The following is a 20,664-nucleotide window of genomic DNA, read 5'->3' on the forward strand; positions in this document are numbered from 1 at the left end:
AATATATTTTTATTTTTGGCATATAAAATAAATAAATAAAGCTTTTTTGTTTAAATAAGGTACTTATATATCCTTATATAACTGAAAATAAACAAGCATGTTTCAAAATTGGGGGAACAGATAGTCAACAGATAGTCTTACAGAGTGTCATTTGTCAGATATAAACATAAATACAAGTGCCCCATGCATATATGTATATTTTACAACTGTTCAATAACTTTGCTTTATGGCATTTCGCTTCTCCAAATAATTTATATAATTACTTTTTTAGTTGAAATTCACAGAGGATTTTCGCTTCTACGAAACGGGAAAAAATTGTTTAAAAACTTTCTTTTTGCAATAACAGTGGACAAGTGCGGTAATGTATAATCCTAAATTCGCGTTTGCGCTCTTACGTTTGTAAGTATATAAGTGATTAACATATCTAGCCAGCAGCTGAAGGTTCTCGGTGAGGTACATTATATTTTTTCCTGGGAACGTTTCTTGCTGGGAAAATCCTAACAATCTCTACAGCAGGATATCAATTCCGAAAAGGAAATTGAGTTTGGGAGAAAAATTCACAAGATGCTATGAGACGAAGACAATGAATGCCAGAAGAATGCATAAACTCAGCGGTTGCACCAACTATAGTACTTCGAATTTTATGCTTTAACTAGAGCCCATGACACACCTTGAAAGTTGACATCCGAGCAGTTAGGAACAGAAAAATTGCAGAAGTTGAAACTGTAAATTAAAATACTACTTATCAGCTTGAGCTATACTGAATGCTCTAACTTAGGGTGCATTCATTATGACGGCGAGCTACCACCAGCAAACGAACAAGGCGTTAACAATGCAAGTTTTAAGAAGTTTTACGGAAAAAGCAAAAATTTTATTCTTTGCCACTACTTGATGTTTACGTTTGAAAAATAAATTTCAAAGAGAAGCTGAATAGCTCTAGCTTGAGTACAATTACGAAAAGCTGGCGTAAAGCAGTTAATATTAACAAGTTAATGCTACAAAAAACATTTTAATATAGTATTTTAGTATAGTTCTAACTGTAGAATTTCAGGTTTTGTCTCTCTTGTCAAAGGGTTAGAAATTTACAGACAGCTGCAGCGCAGCATGGAGAAATGCAAAGAGATGACCAGTTATCTAAAGACATAACAATCTGAAGCTCATGAGGTGCAGTTAAGAATAATGACGCTATTTGAACCTCACATCTATGTAACTAAAATTTTTCTGAACTTCTGAATTTGATGAGATAGTCGGTTAGCACACGAGAAAAACAGGAGAGTGTACCAACTGATAATTATACATTATTAGATTAGCATGATTATCATACAGTTACTGACTGGCCTGCCCTCATTGATTCAAACGAATACAGTTCTGTACTCTTTAAGTATGTGCACTTTTTCTCTCTTTCTGATCATTTTGAACCTGTTTGTTGATTTATATACTTGATCACCTCTCAAAGCTTTGTGTCGATTGTCATCGGGTAGTCAGATTAAGCGGACAAAAGAGAGATCCTATTTTTACGAAAGTCAGTCATTGAGGTCCAGCTTTTTTGCATTTAACGCTGCAGATGGCACATTTCAGCATTTAGGTTATAAGGTATTTCTCCCGCTTTCCTAGCGTGCTTTCGTGGTGTAGTGGTTTTGCACGCTGGGCCGGTATTCCAGAGGTCCGTGGTTCGATTCCCAGAAGGCGATTGTTCATTTTTCATCTCTCCGGCTTTTCCAATTAGCCTAATGTCTCTACAAGGTACACTAATGCTCTTAACTAAATTGAACACATTTCATACAAAAACATCCTCTTAATACTTCCTAGTACAATTACTTGGAGAAGTATGATAATTACCTGGAAAAGAACCCTAAAGGCAGAGAAAGATTTGATAAAATTTCATTGAAAGTTTTCGACCCAGCTTTCGTGGAGTCTTTCGAAACATTTCCAGCCATATTCTGAAAAAATAATATCATCAAGATCACGCATATAAGGCAAGAATTTCTAAAATCTATAAACTGATATTACTATGACCAAAGTATTCACCAACAGACCTATTCATTAAAACTATTGACAATCATAATTAGAAAATGCAGTTTTATTATACTAGTGGTTTGAAACTGGCGACCTGCATGCGGGCCTCCAAAGAAATTTTATGCGTTCCGCGACAACATTTTAATTAATATTTGTTTCAAGTACGGTGTGGCAAAGATTTCAAGATTTTAGTTATTTCAAATCCAAGTTTACAATATTTTCATTTCCATTGAAAACGAACATGAATTGCGTACAAGAATATCTGTAAATGGAGGTAATTCATTTACAATGTAATATAAATCTTATTCAAGGATTTGAAGCTACAAATTTTATAGACAATTACTCGTACTTCCCAAAAAATAAGTACGCTCAGTTACGAATTTTAATTAACAATCGCTTTGTTTGCGGATACATTCTTAAGTAAACAACTTTTTCTTTTACATTTGAAAATGAATAAGAAAAAAACCAGATTGACATATGAGCATTTACAATCCGCGATGAAGATAATGTCTAGTAATTTCTTTCAAAAGCTGCAAATTTTAGCAGAACTGAAACTCCATCAAGTAATCAGTCATATCAAGAAATAAATAAGTTTATATTTATTTATATACAAACATGCACATTTTTATTTATGCATCGAAGAAAAATGTAATGAATAATAGAAAGAGACTATATTGTAAAAGAAAGAGATAGATTTAGAATAAATAATTATTCTGAATTTTTGTCCCAATTGGTAATTTTTTCTGAAAACTTAAAATGTTTTCATAATTTGTTTATTTTTAGTTTAAATAAATTAAGTTATGTAATGATTAATTAACATGTCGGAATTGTTTAAAAGAACTGTTCCCTATGCTAATAATTTAATATTTAACTATCAGCACATTTGAATTATAAACTGTAACCAACAAAAATACCATAGATATACCAAATTTTGTTTTAGATAGAAAATAAATATATATTTAAAATTTTTTCATTTCGATATTATAATAATGTATGCTTTAGTAAATATTTATTAAGAGAAATTTAAAATTTATTATATATATATAGTATGTATGTATATAATTAATAAATCTTTTGATTTATTTAAAAAGAATCTGGCCCGTTAGCTGTTTTCACATCGCACGCATTTCGCCCTAATTTTTAAATTAATAATTAAATTAAAAGATAGTTAGAGTTTGAGACCACTGAAGTACATCGATAACGAAAGTGCATTAAATATCACGTTATGTGTATGATTTTCTGTGAAATGGGTTAGGCTGTGATGAAGCATAATACTGAATATTTCATTCATCTTTATATATATTCTGAAGAAAGTTCATGATCAATTCTTTTAAAAATAATAAGAACTTCATTATCTTCATAGCAATATAATTCATAGCAAAATTTACAATTGTTTTCTTCATCCTCTTTTTGGAATATAACTAACTGTGTTACTGACCCACGAAAATTGCAGACACTTTTGTGACACATGTTTATATAAAATGAAGTAATAACTAATATGATACGTATGCCAAACACTAAAAATATCTGTTTGTTTCACAAAATCATTTGTGAAATTTTTAATAAAAATTCGTAAATCGTATACTAATTTAAACTTACCTGTAGCAGGTTAACTAACGGCTTTGGATCAGAACCCCATGGAATTGAGTAAACATCAAACTAAAAGAAAAATTATAATATTAAATTAAAATGTTATGAGATAATATTTAAATTTACATTGTTATATAAATTGCGGCATATTATATCTACCATCTTTAAACAAATACAAGATAAAGACTGTAAGTACTTTGCACTTGTAGTAACTTTATGTAAGCTGAAATAACCATGTATACATGGTCATTTAATATAGAGTATTATACGGAAAATATAGACATTATAATACCTTGAAAATAATTTTTTCTGCTAGGATCAAGGTCCGATTAAGGCCTTTAGAGGTCCTAAGTAATTAAAAGAATTTGGTGCTTCCATATACATTTACGTCTGCTTTTTCCCCTTTCTTCTCTATAATTATTGGTTTACCAGCATCATTTCTACGGTAAAACTGAAATGAGATTTTTTTTTAGTTCCCAAGTTGTTGAGTTCCTAAGGACCTTTTTGTGATTTGAGTTTTTTCCTCCTGAAGCATTTGCTTATTTCACGTAATGTTTAATCCAGTTACGGCCTGCATACTCAGTTCGAAGATGTAGAAAGGCTTACATAACACATTCTGAATTTGACATGTGGAACAGTGTCGAAGTATATCCATTATTCGTGCTTGGCTTTGCGATGATCTTTTTACATCATCCAACTGTCTTACCAACAATCCGACTATCTGCAGTCTTCAGCCGCAACACCCGCTAAGCGTGGGATAAAGCATATTCTAGTGAAGCCTTTTACTTCCACAATACGCAACTAAACCGGCCAATGGCCATAGTACAGTAAATACCTAACTCCTATCACTTCACAGATGCAAATATGCTACACATGCGCCATGTGCATTACTATAGCAGGGTAGCCGATTCAAATTTAGAGATAAAATATGTTGTAAAAGTTCGAGAACAAAACTTATGTGAAAGTAAGATGAAATATAACATTCCTGTGTATTAATTAAGAAATGCAAATTAAACATATTTTTGCATGACTTTTTACCATAACACTATATCTCTGCTCATCTGTTTTAGAATTTAATGGACAAGTGTTACGTTATTACATTAAATGGTATAAATGCATATATTAAAAGAAACGCAAAGTTCTTGGCTAATATCCTTAAAGTCAACTCGATATTTAATTACAAAATGACTTTGGAATAAAGTCGACGAAAGTGGAATTGTGTGTGATTATGGCAAAGTCTCGAGGGCTAATCTGCCTAAGGGGAGATTGGGGAAAACCATGAAAATGCCCAAGCAGCCAGCCCGTTGGCGCGATTCGAACCTCGGACCGAACTACCAGTGTTCAGCGACTTTACCGCTCGGCCGCTGGTGGGCCTTCGACGAAAGTGGAAACATTTATCGGTTGAAATCAAAGATTAAAACTGCACTCATTTTCATCAACAGCCCACCAGCGGCCGAGCGGTAACGTCGCTGAACACTGGTAGTTCTGTTCGAGGTTCGAATCCCGCGAACAGGCTGGCTGCATGGGTGTTTTCGTGGTTTTCCCAATGTGTAACGTGTATACGAGCTAGTTTCCCTTAAAACGTCCTCCACGAAGGCATCCCTCCCTTAAGGCAGATAGCCCTCGAGTGCTTTGCCGTAATCTAATACACCACTAATACACCACCATTTTCATCAACAACAGTACAGGAAGTGGTGCATAAAGAATTCCTGCCAAATTTAAAAAAAAAAAAAATTATTGCTGCATTTTAATTAGACGTTTGAAATGTTTATATATGTCATCAAACATAAAATGCCACAATATCGAGAAAAGAGCAGCAAGTCACGTCACTGCATGTTAATGGTCAGTATAATAGCTAAGCGGGTATATTGTGAACTTTTGTAAGCTCTATAGTTAAATTTTACTTAAACTCGCTAAAATCCAAAGTATCATATCAATAAATTTTAATTTCCGACTTTATAAATTTCTTTTTACTTTTAAGGTTTTGAGATTACTCTATTAATGCCAAGCAACAAGTTCGGTTGGTGAAATAGTTTCGAGAAAGGTAGTCAGAGTTATAATAATGGATAATGGAATATAAAATGGATATATAAAATGGAAATTAAAGAATGTTGAAAATTTTAGTTCAGTTTAATACACAAGTTCAGAACATTTAACAGTTACATATTACCGTCTACCTCTAGCATTCTTTCAAAACATGTGCTATTAAAACAATCTAAAAATGTTATGCATCTAGTGATTTGGACACAGTACATACAAATCAAATCTGTCATTTTTAATAACTGATGAACATAAATGATTTGTTTGTTCTGATGAGATTTATTTACTTCTTCTAAATAAGTAGCGAGCATAAGCTCAGGGTTTTTCCAGTTTTTAAACTGACGAGCATCTCTTTCATCTCTTAACTATCATACATTTCTAACGTCATTTTAACTGATACAGAGTAATGTTGTAAAAAATTAGAAGTATTCCTCCCATGTTTTCTTGTAGTGCAATGGTTAATATACCGAGCCGGTTATTTAGATTCCAAGCTCTTTATTTATTTTTAACACGTTCCCTGCCGCATGGGACGTATGCGCCCCACGCGGCAGTAACTTTCCGTTCAAGCCATTTGGTATTATCATTGTAAAATGAAGAATTTTTTAAAAATTCATTACGCAGTCAATTATGGGCATATTAATACTACTGCTGATGTTAATCGTACGGCGTGATGGGCAATTTTCGTTTGATCGCCAGAAACAAAATAATACAAATGTAAAGCGTGGGGCGCATACGCCCCACGCGGCCTGAACGGGAAGTCTTCAAAAAACGGTCTTGCAGGGAACCTTTTAAGCTCTTTCTGGCTCCTAACTTTTTCATGCTTCTTTCATTTGGCTTGTTTACTGCAAAAGCGATGGATTCAAGTAGTAAACCTCTGGAACAGTGGCAAAAAAGTTTCCTTTTATGTAGTTGGAATAGCTTCTTAACTCCCTTTTCAATGGGATATACTGGCACATCATCACGTTTGGAGTAGGACATCTTTAATGGAAATCCGCGATGTTTTTGTCGCGATGTTTTCGGCTGTAACCCTAATATATCCGTCTTACGTGAATGTCTTGGCTGATTAAATACTTCCTTCTGTGGGATTCATGGAGATGGCATTCTTAATATATCATTTCCACCAGGAACATGCAATTTCCATTAAAGATGTGTCATTACAGATGTGATGATGTCACTACTATACCCACTGAAAAGGAAGTTAAGAAGAGGTAACAGCCGAAAACATCGCGACAAAAACATCGCGGAGAAAACAACGCAAGGCGAAAACGTCGGGTTACAAAACATCGTGGGAGGAAACATCGTGGTGCAAAACATCGTCGTCGAAAATAAAGCGATTCAAAAACTTCGCAGTTTAAAAATATCGTCGTCGAAAATATCGTGGTAAAAAAATAAAGTATCTACAAGTCATCGCATGACGATAACATCGCAGACATGCTTTTTTTCAGGCTTTAATAACTGTAAATGGGTCTTCCCATAATGATTTGTGAGCGCAAGATGGAAAGAAGTATAAATTTTACTTTCTTATTTTTATTAACTAATAAATTTTTTCTGAGAAAATAAGAAGGAAACTTAAGCATAGAAAATTAATGCAACTTATAGCACTTAATAGAATTTTAAACCGACATACTTAACTAACAAAGGTCATTAATAAATCATTTTTATAAAGTTCTTACTGGTAATATTTCATGAAAAGTATAATCTATAAGTTTCATTTAATTTTCTATGCATAAGTTTCCTTTTTACTTTTTCAGCAAAAATTTATTAGTTAAAAAAAATGTGAAAGTAAAAATTATCCTTCTTTACATCTCGCGCTCACAATTCATTATGGGAATATCCATTTACAATTATTAAAAACTGAAAAAAGCATGTCTGCGATGTTATCGTCATGCGATGACTTGTAGATACTTTATTTTTTTACCACGATAGTTTCGACGTCGTTGTTTTTAAACTGTGAAGTTTTAGAACCGCTTTATTTTCGACGACAATGTTTGTACCACGATATTTTAGAAACGCGATGTTTTCTCTTAGCGATGTTTTCTCCCACGATGTTTTGTAGCCCGACGTTTTCGCCTTGCGTTGTTTTCTCCGCGACGTTTTCATCCTCGATGTTTTTGCCGCGATGTTGTCGGCGGACACCATATATTAGAGGTTCACAAGGATGGCTGTATAGGATCTGTGGAATATTTTTGTAGCAGGGAATGACGAAGAATTAGCAGTGGCCTCGTCGAGATTCGAACTCCGAACCTTCCAGTACTAGCCGAACGTCCTTCCAATTACATCACTACTGCTAAGGACTACAAGAAGAGGGAAAAAATGCGCTACACTATTCCCACTTAAAGGGGAGCTGAGTCATGCTCAAAATGATGAATTATCGTTCTCAGCATTTTAGTTTCAGGTGCCACGTTTAGTCATTAGGTTTTTTTTTAAATAGAGAATCTTGAAGGATTAGCAATGCCCTTCCCGGGATTTGAACTTTTGCTAGATGTGCATCCAATTACACCATGAAAGTACACGGTAACGAGGGAAAAAATACCTTACAATTGATACAAGTGCTTCACAAGGAAATATTGCCAAGATCATAAAATTCCGCCTGCATGAGTCCCATAAGCCATGCAAATGCAAAGAAATCGCTAGATAGGTACAATAAAAGAGTTTTTTAGTCTATTTGATGATGAAATAAATGGATTTATCTGAGAAATCCTGTCATAAAGAATCCAGCATCGATAACTGCGTGCCACCAAAAATGTTCATGATAAAGAATACAGGCACGTGAATCAGTCTACGGATTTCGACACTATATAGTGTGTAAAGATTACCATGACTTGCGCATGCTACAAAAGCTGAGTTTATCACCGTAATTGAAATAACGTTCAACGTTAGCAGAAGTATCCCTCTTGCAGCTCCTGACTTATACCACATATAGCAATACTGAGGTCCTTTACTAAATACGGCATGCCCGGCCCACACCTTATAGGTTGTTCCAAGTATCACCAATCTTCTTCTATTAGTCTTCTTCTGCAGCTATTCACTATGCATACTGTGCAAAAGTCATCAGCTTTATTACTTAGTAAATGCTCTTAAGCAATCGTTTTGCTAAAGTTAATGCCTTTGTTAAGATACTGATCTTTTGATTTTGCTTAGTTGAAATGAAACAGTATTGACTGAAAAAGCTTCAATCTCGATATTGTAAGTGCATAAATGTGTATAAACAGAGATATAGATGAAAAAGAAGATACTTCATGTAATTCTTTCCCATGTTTTAATATGTTGGCTGGCCAGTATGCAATTAAAAATTTAAAAAAAAAATGTTTGAGGGTACACTTTTTTTTTTGCGAGTTTCAGAAACGATAGTGAAAAAAAAAATATTTGTGTATATTCTTTTCAGAGCTCGTGTAATAGGCAAGCAACAAATAGAGAAAAAAGAAATAAACTTCGTTTGCATTGGATGACAGAGTTTTAGGAGTACGTTTTGAAAATAATTTTAATAACTTACTTCTTTCAAACATCTATGTCCATGTTTCTCCAAAAACTCTCGAAATTTCTTTCCAGCTGCAGACGGTGTGTTTTGAAGCCAATGTAGTGCTTCCTATAAGAGATGTCCATGAATGATTACGTAAATATATAATTTTTAGAGAAAAGCTATATAAATAATACTTCAGCTATAGTTTTGAATTGTCATTCGAAATTAAACGTTATTTATTGAAATTACATTTCCTATATGCAATAATTAGGAGAAACAGGATAAATAAAAATGTTTCTTTTCATGTAAAATCCGACTCAGAATTGCGTAGAAAAGGTTTCACAAAATTATTCTGAATGTAAGCATTTCAGTTGAGATGAACTATAAAATAATCTCCCTAATATTATTTGCAAAAATGCATATTTATACTAGTCTAATTCACATAATTCTGGATAAATTTGTAGAGTCATTAGATTAATTGGAAGCAGAAAAGATGAAAAATATGCAACCGCCTTCACCGGGAATCGAACCACGGACCTCTGGAATACCGGCCCATCGTGCTACCGTTACACCACGAAGGCACGCTAGGGAAGTGGGAGAAATACCTTATAAATCTATTAAATATATATAGCAAGTGGTATAATTTCAAACCGCATAGTAGTAGAAAAACTACTTTTTTACAAATATTCTGCATCAAAATATTCCAATGAATAACTTTCATCCCCTTCACAAGTTTTAATCAAATACTAGCATCGGAATGTAATATGCATAAGCAACAGTTTCCGGTAAAAGTAATGCCTGATTTTGAGAACAATGTATGCTATTACTTCTTCGTAAGTATTTCTTTTTTAATTTGTTATGCACAGACAAGATGGATCACAATTATCTACTGAATTTCAGTGTGCCTCTATAATATACTGAAAAGTATAACATAACTAAATGTACTGTAAAAAGGCTTATCACACACCTTATAGATTTTCGACGTGTCCGCCTTTCCGGAAAAGAAAATATCCTAACCCTGTATAATCGATCCAAAACGCTTTCACTGGAAATCTGAACGCAGCCGTGTTAATGCGTTATTTTAATCTATGTGTAGTGGTTAACTACATTGATATTAGATTAGCATATGTTCTACTCGTCCAGAGTTTCAATTGAATTGACATATCGCACTACAGTGGAAGCCACTTGAGTGAAACATACAGTTCTGAAACAGTAAGGCCGAACTATAAAGTGAATCAAAATTAGAGAAAGAATTATTTGCTTCGTAAACTACTACTGAATTCCAGCTGAATAGTTAAGTGTGAATAAGGAATCGAAAGAGATACTTGTTGAAGTGTATGAGCATTATGATTGCAATCGTGGAGGTGCCTATCCTGCGCAAAGTTTGTAAGCAGAAAAACGAACAAGTGGTACTTAAATTTAAACTAGTACTTTTCAAAGACCTGATAGCGCTATTTTTTACTTAAACAGAAAAATTTATTAGGTTGACTTAAATGGATTGTTCATGACCTATTATATTTTCATTCTAGATAACTCAGCCTACCATTAACTATACAGGAACAAAATAATACCAGCCTTATGAGTAGTGAAAGAAACTCCCATGTAATCGCAGAGATGTGAATAACCTTCATCTCAACAGAGCTAATGCCCGGTGCTTCAGCCAAAGTTCTCGAAATCTGAAGTGAAACAGATGACATAACAGTGTCTGAAACAAAAGGATCAATATGCACTGCAGTCGTTTCCGCTTTGTCAGAAATTTGCAACATACTAATTGTTGGGTATTCTTGGACAGAGAAGCCAGTCAAACTTCGACTGCATAAAGGATTATACGCAAACAGGTCGGATCCGTATAAAGGAAGCTCAGTTAAGCTCATATCTAGGTTACTATTTATGGTTGATTTTTTTTTTTTTTTTTTTTTTTTTGAAAAATTTACCCGATTTATAGAGAAAGGTTAAGATTATACTAATATTTTAGGCACATCAATGACTAGCCATATAAAAGACTTCCCGCAAGTATAAATTATCATTTGAATATTATTTAGGATTCTCGTTGAAGCAATTCCTTACCTGCGTTTGAGCCAAGCTTCATTATCTGAGCAAGAAATATTGCACACTATCAATGCATTTTCAATCACTCTAGTAATGCTGAATTACCATGCTGTGCGTATTGCCTTGTTTGATTTTCAACAGCAATACGCTGTTACTATTGAGTTATTTGATTTCTTTTAATTTCTAGAGACTTTGAAATTAAAACATTTGAAATATCAAATTATCTAACCATGTTAAATCTATAGAAACAAGCAGACATCCAATTTCGAAGTTTTTGAGTTTGGGCCTGCAATGGTTTTGTAGCATTAATTTTCTGTTTTAGACTTCCAAAGTCCTCAAAGTCTTTTGAAAGTTTTGAAGGTGAACAAAAGGTTTTTGCATTAATATTGTAAAACGTCTTTGAAATGAATTGCACAGGCACAGTAAATCTACTCGTTTATTGCCTGGGATGATGCACGAGAAATGCAGTAATATAGTATAAACATGAATATTTAAAATCTAGAGTCCTCAGTTAGAATTTTGAGAAGGTTCCAGTACCTGAGAAAGTTTGGAGATTAAGTATTTTATGTTCATAAAAAAGTAGTCTAGTATATCATAAAGTTCCAGAAAAATATAATGGTTAATTACCTCAACACTCATGCGTTTGAATTCTTCTACATTAATTGCTTCAGAAATCTGGAAAGCCAGACTCTGTGGAATAAATAAATACGCTATATGCCTTTTCAAAATAATTGCATTAAACTTTAATTAATTGTCAGAATAGTTATTATATAATATGCGAAGGGAGTTGACATATGCAAGAAAATAATTTTCATGATTTTTACCTACTTGCATAGCTGAAGGTACGTCTGCACTTTCTACATCACAGCTCGTTTTTAGAAGATACGCGAGATCACTGTAAACTTCGTTGCTAAATCCTGCAATGCAAAAAAAGGAATATTGAACGCTGTTTTAAAAAACGATACCCATAGAAAATATTTAAACATCATTTTTCTTCTCAATTTAGTTGCTGTGGTATTAAGTTTGTATTTCATGTGTTTGAAAAAATGACATTCTTCCATAAAACTTGATCTAATAACATCTCAGTTTTATACATTTCCTCTATTGTGCGTAACAAAGTGCAATAGGAGCTGGAAATTTGATCACAATTGTATGTAATTACTGCATGGAAAAATGCAGTTTGAAGATCCTTATCCATATGACGGCGGAATTGCTAAGGATTTTAAATATGATGATAGCAGTTCTAATTAGCAGTTAACGACCATGGACCTTATAAGAAATAGACTAACCCAAATGGGTTTTCTCCCTCATCTGAGGCGTTCTCGGCTGTTACCTTGATCACATCCGGAGGAGTAGGGACGACTTTCAGAAATTTAACAGTGGTTGCCTATTGCAGCGTGTATAATTGTTAAGAAAAACTTGGTTGTAGTGCCTCATTTCACAAATTACAATTTCTACATATTTTTATTTTTGAAAATTTAGCATATTTATCAAGCATAGTTAACGTTCCAAATAATTATAAAGCTATTGCATGCTTTCAGGGCTGGATGATTTTTTTTTAGCTTTTCTGATGCTGTAAGGAAATTTGCAACTACTACTTTTAGAAAATAATATTTTAAATCTGAACTAATAGAAAATTTCAAACAAGCAATTTTCTCTTGCGATTTTTATGCTTTTTATTGGTGTAAGTAAGTAAAAAAATATAAAATATTTAAAAACGAATTTTTGAAAGCTTTGTTTAAAATTCTAAATTGTTCTGCTTTTTTAAGATTATAGATGAGTATTATAGCACAATTTATATAAAGGAATTTTATTTCAATTATATTTCGTAATACATCATAGTGATAAACACTTTTGACTCCTTAATAATTTTTATACATTTAATTCTAATATTAAAGTTGTATTTAACCGTAATAATTAAATTTTGCTTGTATTTTATAATGATTATGTTGTTAATTTATTTTTAGTGCTGCATAAGATTTTTTTTTATTTACTGTTAATTTAATTTATTAGCTTAAAGGGGCGGTAGCCTAGAAAGGCTGTTAGTTTTGAAGCGGCATTTTGCGCTGTTTTACTATAAATGTCCGTGTCTCCTTGCAAATTGTTGTTACCAAATATTATCGCCCTGTGTTATATTTAAAGAAATTACATGTATTCATGCAGATTCTTCATTATTTATGTTTCTCGCACTCTGACAAAAAAAGACAGAATCTAGAGCCATAAAATTTTGAATAATGTAACCCTCCACCCGAACATGGGCATCTGGACGGCCGAATTTCGAATTTGTTTTAATCTATTTCATATTTTGTAAAACTTTAACGAATTTTTGATTAACAAACTCAACGCGTTCAGAGCGAGCACTCTACAGAAAATAACAGTTTTATCTCCAGTGCGGAAATTCTAATTCTGTTTTAAAATGTATGTGATTTACGGGCAAAGAAGATGATGTTCAATAAATATAGGTAACACACAAAACATTAAAAAAAGGTTCCTTTGGGGCGTAATATAAAATCTGAGTGCTTCTAGATTTTATTTTATCTTTTTTCCCCCTTCATTACACTCAGAAAATTTTATGCTCCGAATTTTACAAATTACTAAAATAAATATTCCACTTTAATGTTAATAAGTTAATGGTGATATAATAAAATAAATGATTGTTTTGTAATGTTATTATAGTTTTGAAAATCACTGCCTGAAAATGGTCATTAAATTAAAAAAAAATATCATATCTTGTTTAAATTTTACCTTATTTATTTAAAGCATCACGTACTATCAATCTTATTTAATTTTACGTTATTTGTACGCAAAATTAAGTTCATAAATTTTGTGCTTAGAGTTTTTACCGTTTTACCAAAGTAAAGATGTTTGTACAAGAATTACGCCTGAAAAAATTGCGCGAAATGCAGTAAAAAGTGCTTTAATGAGATACATTAAATCCTATTTGGAAAAAAACTGTGGCTTTCATAATCTCATCACTATACAAAGTATCACATTTAATAATTAAAAAGAGTTATATGATACAAACGCCATAAGTTTCAGTGCTAAAGTAAACCAGATCGTCCCTACTCTTTCTTGCCGACATGTTGGTGACGCGCGCCCCGCCCACTGGGTTAGTCTATCTCTTATAAGGTCCATGTTAACGACTTCGTTGCATCACATTTTCAGAAATCTAGAAAGCCTACATTGCTTAACAGCTGAAGCACAGACGTGGAAACTACAAGTTATGATGATAACAAGTTTTAATGCAAGAAATAAGTGTAACCTTTACATCACCATTCACGATGATCACCATTCACGGATGGCATCAGCGACATTTATAAAGCAATACGCGTTACGAACAGCAGAAGTAAAGAATTAGATAGCTCAGTAACCAAGAAAACAACTCCAAGAGAATATTGTCATATCATATTAGCACCTATTTAAGGCAGAACTCTCATAGTCCTGCAGATTACAACCTGTCTGCTTCTATTTGCTACCATTATTCAAGAACCAGTGCATGGAAAGGATTTGAGCATTTACCGTCCATTGAGTACTTTTCGACAAAATATGTCATATCATTAAGGGATATGGTAAAAAAATGTGTCGTCTTCAGTGACGATTCAATTTCTGCAAAGTGTTCACATTCGAAGGCAGGCTTACGAGAGAAATAATTCAATATGCATCCTTGACGATACATGCTGAAATTATTCTTAATGCCATAATATGAAAAGTCTTTAATTGTAGGTTACGTTTAATTATTATTAGTTGCATTTTGACAGCAATAATTTACGCTTGAAATTATTGTAACCTCAGTAGATAATTTTTCGAGGATTTGAAAACATCTAGCTTTATACAAGGCAATGCTAATACCATTCTACCTTTTAACCTTTCTACAGCATTTCAATGAAATAAAAACTCTTTCCCGACACTAAAAATGTGTAAAATATCATTTGGTAAAATATGTTCCGTTTCTTAATAACATCCTAGAGCAACTGATGAATTTAGAGCAAAGATGCCGAAATATAATTGCACAGCTCTGAAGATGAAATCCACCAATCAATCAAGAGCATTTCTTACCATGTTGCCTCTGTACTGCTGCTCAAAGTGAACATACTGACGGTTGATTTTAGTTGTGAATATTCATAGTCTTTTCAAATGTGTAAAATTTTAAAATACCTATTTCATTTTATACTTACATCCTCCCCAGAGTTAATATTATCCTCACGCATACAGAGTCAAAATTTTGCTGGTAATTAACAAATTTTACGTAGGCAGTTCTGTTCGTATGTAATATCGCTTTAGATTTGGGCGACAACATGTATTATCGAGCTATGTTTCGACACGGGTATATTTGATAACAAATTTAAGGGGGAACAATATATCATGTTGAAGTAATTTTATGACTATAGTTTAAACTAGTCTTCTAATACAGAAAAATCCCTTTAATCGGCACCAGGTTAACGGCAGTTTTAAAATAAAGGCACGTTTGAAGTTCTAATTCAAATATAAAACTTAGGGCTATGACAAAAATAAGAATGAAATGGGCTAATAATCTTATCTACCAGTTGAAAACATTTGCATTATACTTCTGCCAACTACCTACACTAGCTTTATTTAACTAATGAATTATCTAGAATATGAAGATGAAGCTACCGATATCTTTTTATGCGTCGATGTGTGAATTTTCGAAAGAGTTTCGATGCCTTTCAGAAACAAATCATATTGAAAGACGTCATATTAACTTTGGCTCTTGCTTGGAAAGATGTAAAGAATATTACTTTACCTCGCCGTCGGTATAAATTGCAGTCTACGACCATGTTCCTAGATCACGTGTCTAGGGACTAAGATTTATTTTTTATTTAAAACTCATCCAGCGCTCGTCCGTATTTAACATCTTAGATTTAGTCATATTTTCTGAGAATATAAGTGTTAGTAAAAAGGAAGTGTAGTCTTGGATGGATGAGTCTGTTTCATTAAATTGTTCTTAAGAAGACGGCAAAAATAATCGGACGTGTACTGAGAAAGGAGAAAGATGATGATTAGGAGGAGGGAGAAGAAGACGACATGGAGAATAAGAGAGTTATATGGAAGGAAGCTAAATGACTACAGACTTTCATAAGATCTGCCGAGCAATATCCATCTACGTCAGTATATAATGTTATGAAGTTTTATTGTATACTCAGAGAATTTTTAAAATACCGGCGAGAATCTCGTAAGGAAGCAGATATTTTAAGTTATATATCATACTAAGAAATCTGTAATTTTCATGCGACAAAATATATAGTAATTTTAAAATTTTAAATTTTATTTTTCTGAATTACAAAATCATACCTGTGTGTTTTAATTTTAAATAACCTGTATGTTTTACGATATTATTTATTTAATTGTGGCCAGTAGATCAAACGATGGCAAATTCTAGAAATATAGATTCAATAATCCTTAAAAATCTCTCATTCATAATCAGTGAGGTACCGTTGCTGCCTGTTAAAAGAGATTCTACTGTATTTCCAAAGCTATCTGATATGTAGTTATCCATTTGGTTATAAACTGTTGTTATATGATGAAACGGCATTTATACTTTACCTCCTCTAGCCTTGCCAAGAATGGTGAAAACAAACAAATTCCATACCATCGATGCTTGAGAAGTTAGCATGTTAGGTACATAAGCCTATAATGAAATTAATTATCCAGATTTGTAAATAATCAAACTGTCTGTATCAGTTGAAACAAAGCGTTAAATTTTTGTGGAACTTACATTGAGTATACTGCAGCAATTTTGCAGGAGATGATCAAAAAGATCTTTGGAAGTTTTAAATTTTTCCACTTGAATACGATACTTCGCATAAGCTTTTTGTTCCTTTCGAAGTCGTTTTTGATTTATCCATAAAACCTATAAAACAAACAAAAAAAAAAAAAAACCTATTATATTCGATATTTTGGTAAGCGTAACATTCTCTACCTTTTCCTGATATCATCAGACGTTTAGGATGAGTTATAAATTAGCTTATCAAAATATAAAAATAATATTATTCTATAATGATATGGCAATACGTTTGTTTGCAAGAATAAATTTCATTTCCTTCTTTCCATTCTAAGACCTAAAATTCAATTCTATCAGCTCGATATTTCATGCAGTTAATTCTAAACATATCAGTAGAAGCAAAGAATAAAAATAAACAAAGAGAGAAAATTTCGAAGCGTTACTTTACACAATAAATTTAAAATGGCAACGCATTTACGAGAACTAAAACTAAAAATTAAAACAGCATCAAATTTCAGAACGGAGCTTTGAATTTCAGTCCAAAGCTGTGGAATGAAATCACATACTCATAGGATTCTCTATAGAATAGCAATCACTAGTATTGTTAGCTAAGGGGCAACAATATGGACATCAAAGCTGAACGAAAGGAAAAAGAGAATTCTATTTACCATCCACAGATCGTTTCTTTTGCAAATCACAAAAACATACAGAACGACTTCTAACCAAACTTTATGCATACCTGCAGGAATTCCTCCAGAACTGCCATATAGAAGACATCTTGCATTAGATCCTAATGTAATTATTCAACTGAAATATAATGGAAAAGCGAATTATATCTATCCAATAATATGTACCGACGGTCCAAAAAGGGAATAAAAGGAGGGCGTCGCTGGATTATGATTCCAAATAACAGCACTGAATTAGAAACGTGGCAAGGAAATGTGGCAGGAAACAATGGAGTTGTCCAAGCTTTTTCAAAAAAATTCAAATTCAAATGACTCAAAACCCATAATGGCATTGCAAAAAACGAAACAGCCCATCGTCTTACTAAAGATTAATTTACTAATCCAATAAGTGAAATTATCAAAACCTTCCTTAAAAAATTCAAGAACAGGAAAATAAAATATGGCAAGAAGAGTGGGAGACTCTTATCAAGGCAGAAGCTTTTCTAAAATAATTACAAAAATAAGTGAAGTAGCAAGTTTCAGTAACCCGTATATCAACTACAGTCTAACATGGCACTGTCCCTTCCCCCCCTCCATATTTTCATGCCAGATAAATTTCCAACACAGAAATGTGCATTTGTGGGGAAGAGCACGACTCTGATCATTTGCAATCTGACAAAGCATTACCATATTAGACATCCATCAACAAATATGAAAACATTAAAAAATATATTATACAAGTAAAGTATCCTAAAAACAAAATACGCAAAAAAAGAAATAAAGAACAAAATATTGATAACAAAACTAATTCAAAATAAAATAAAATCTGAAAGCTTCCAGATTTTACATTAGGCCCAGAGGGACTTTTTTTAACGTTTTGTGTGTCACCTTTATTTATTAAATATCATGTTCTTCGCACTTAAACCATAAAATTCAGCTTAACAGCAATATCGCAAAATAATTTTAGAAATGAGCATATCTTTAAAACTTCCAATACACAGTTTCGGGCGCTGGAGATAAAAAAAAAACTTTTTTTTTTTTTTTTTTTTCCCATACAGTGTTTCCATTGCTCGCTTTGAAATTATTGAGTATGTTAATCAAAAATTCGTTAAAGTTTTACAAAATATGAAATAGATAATAAAAAAAATCGCAAAGGTGGGCTTCCAGATGCCCATATTCGGGTGGAGACGTACGTTATTCAAAATTCGATGGCTCTGGGTACCGTTGCTTTATATTTTGCATAAAGGTAAGTATGTTCCCAAGGCAAGAAACATACTTATATTTATGCAGATTCTTCATTATTTTATTTCTTTAATTATAATACAGGGCTCTAATATTTGGTGGCAACAATTTTAAAGTGAATCAATGTTTATAGTGAATCAATGCAAAATTCCAAAAAGAAATTAATAGTCCTGGACAAATTGCCCCTTTGAATTAAAAAAAAAATTATAAAAAATCTGAAAATTTTCGGATTTTAAATTACGCCTAAAGATACATTTTTTAACGTTTTGCGTGTTACCTTTATTTATTAAATATCATGTTCTTTGCACTTAAACTATAAAATTCAATGTTACAGCAATATCGCAAAATAATTTTAAAATGAGCATATCTTAAGAATTTCCGATACACAGTCTCAAGCGCTGGAGATAATTCTTTTTTCGGTAGTGCTGCCATTGTTCGTTTTGAAGTCATTGAGTTTGTTAATCAAAAACAAAATATGAAATCGATAATAAAACAGATTTCAAATTTCAAATTACGGCTTCCAGACGCCCATATTCGGTGGAAGATTACGTTATTCAAAATGTGATGCCTCTAGGTACAGTTGTTTTATCACAATGCGAGAAATATACATACATTTATGCAGATTCTTCATTATTTATTTTTTTTAAATATAATACAGGGCGATTTTCGTTTATAGTGATTCGCCGTTTATAAAGAATCAACACAAAATGCCAAAACGAAATTAATAGCTCTTCTGGAGATTCTCTTCATTATGACCCCTTCGGGCTCATAATGAAGAATCTGCATGTACGTATACACCTTGTAAACTCGACGTTACCTAGCGTCATCAAATTCTGAATAACGTAGTCCTCCACCCGAAAATTTTTAATTGCGAATTTTATATTTCATGCCTTGTAAAATTCATTCATGTCGAGATCACCATCATCAGTTATGGGCGTATTGAAGCTGCGATGATCAAAATAATAAATACGCTCAAGTCCATTGAAATTAGCGCACATAGAAGTTAACCGTGCCAAGATAGGGAAGCTGTGCAGATGATTAGGGTGGGAATAAGTATGTAAATGGTCAAAATCTAGTGCGATCATGCATGGTTTTACACCCTGCATGACACTACAATCGTAAAACAGCAATTTTAGATAATGGCAACTTCTCGACTCCGATTGAGTATTAAAAGCACCGCTAGTGCATTTATCTCGAAGGAAGAAGGAAGATAACGTCTATATCAGAGATGACAATTCTTGCAGTTGACTAGGCGTTAAAGGCCGGGAAAGCGACATCCGACAATAAGCGAACCACTATAATAGTATTTCGCGGCATACTGACAGTTATGACAGCTCATACGTGTGAAACAGTACGGTTACATGTGTTTATATTCCTTGCCGGAAGTCTGGAGTATTACTACAGCAAGATGAAGCGCGGCTGCATTCTACATAGGTTGTCCAGGAGTTGTTCACGCTTTGCTTATGTTATGTGCAGACAGTTCCATGGTCTGCCCTCTAACAGGATTTGTCCTCTGTCGAGCCTGCCTGAAGTAAATGAAATGTGATCTGCCTACGTGTTCACTTTGTAAGATTATTATTACTATTTTGCATAACCAGTTATTTATAATTACAGCCTTTACTTTCACTTCTCTTTTCCGTTTCCCTACCAGCATGAAAACTATTTGAGAGTACTAAACTGAGGTTTCCATATTTTAAGACAAAGCATGTTTCTACGTCCCGAGGACACGTTACTAGCTTTTGCTAGCTCTGAAAAGATTGCAGTTCTTCGCAGTTGCGTTATAACTGCCGATATTTAAATCGTCACGCCGTGACAAGTTTGAGCCAACTTTACGTTAAATCAGTTTGTGTAGATTTAGTTTA

The 20,664-nt window shown here is 33.0% G+C and overlaps 1 protein-coding gene across 1 annotated transcript in view; it reads right to left on the reverse strand.

Moving 5' to 3' along the window:
* Positions 1-20,664, reverse strand: part of LOC118181217 (uncharacterized) — a 119,616-nt gene that overhangs the window by 11,190 nt on the left and 87,762 nt on the right. The window contains exons 26-32 of the mRNA XM_035350298.2: positions 16,890-17,024; positions 16,718-16,802; positions 11,984-12,072; positions 11,783-11,845; positions 9,140-9,232; positions 3,616-3,675; positions 1,840-1,940 (exon numbers count right to left, since the gene is read on the reverse strand). Coding sequence (XP_035206189.2) covers positions 1,840-1,940; positions 3,616-3,675; positions 9,140-9,232; positions 11,783-11,845; positions 11,984-12,072; positions 16,718-16,802; positions 16,890-17,024 — 626 coding nt within the window. The remainder of the gene's footprint in view (positions 1-1,839; positions 1,941-3,615; positions 3,676-9,139; positions 9,233-11,782; positions 11,846-11,983; positions 12,073-16,717; positions 16,803-16,889; positions 17,025-20,664) is intronic.

Source organism: Stegodyphus dumicola, chromosome 7, assembly GCF_044657685.1.
Source record: "Stegodyphus dumicola isolate Sdum_Otavi_A_Nest chromosome 7, ASM4465768v1".
Lineage (NCBI taxonomy): Eukaryota > Metazoa > Arthropoda > Arachnida > Araneae > Eresidae > Stegodyphus > Stegodyphus dumicola.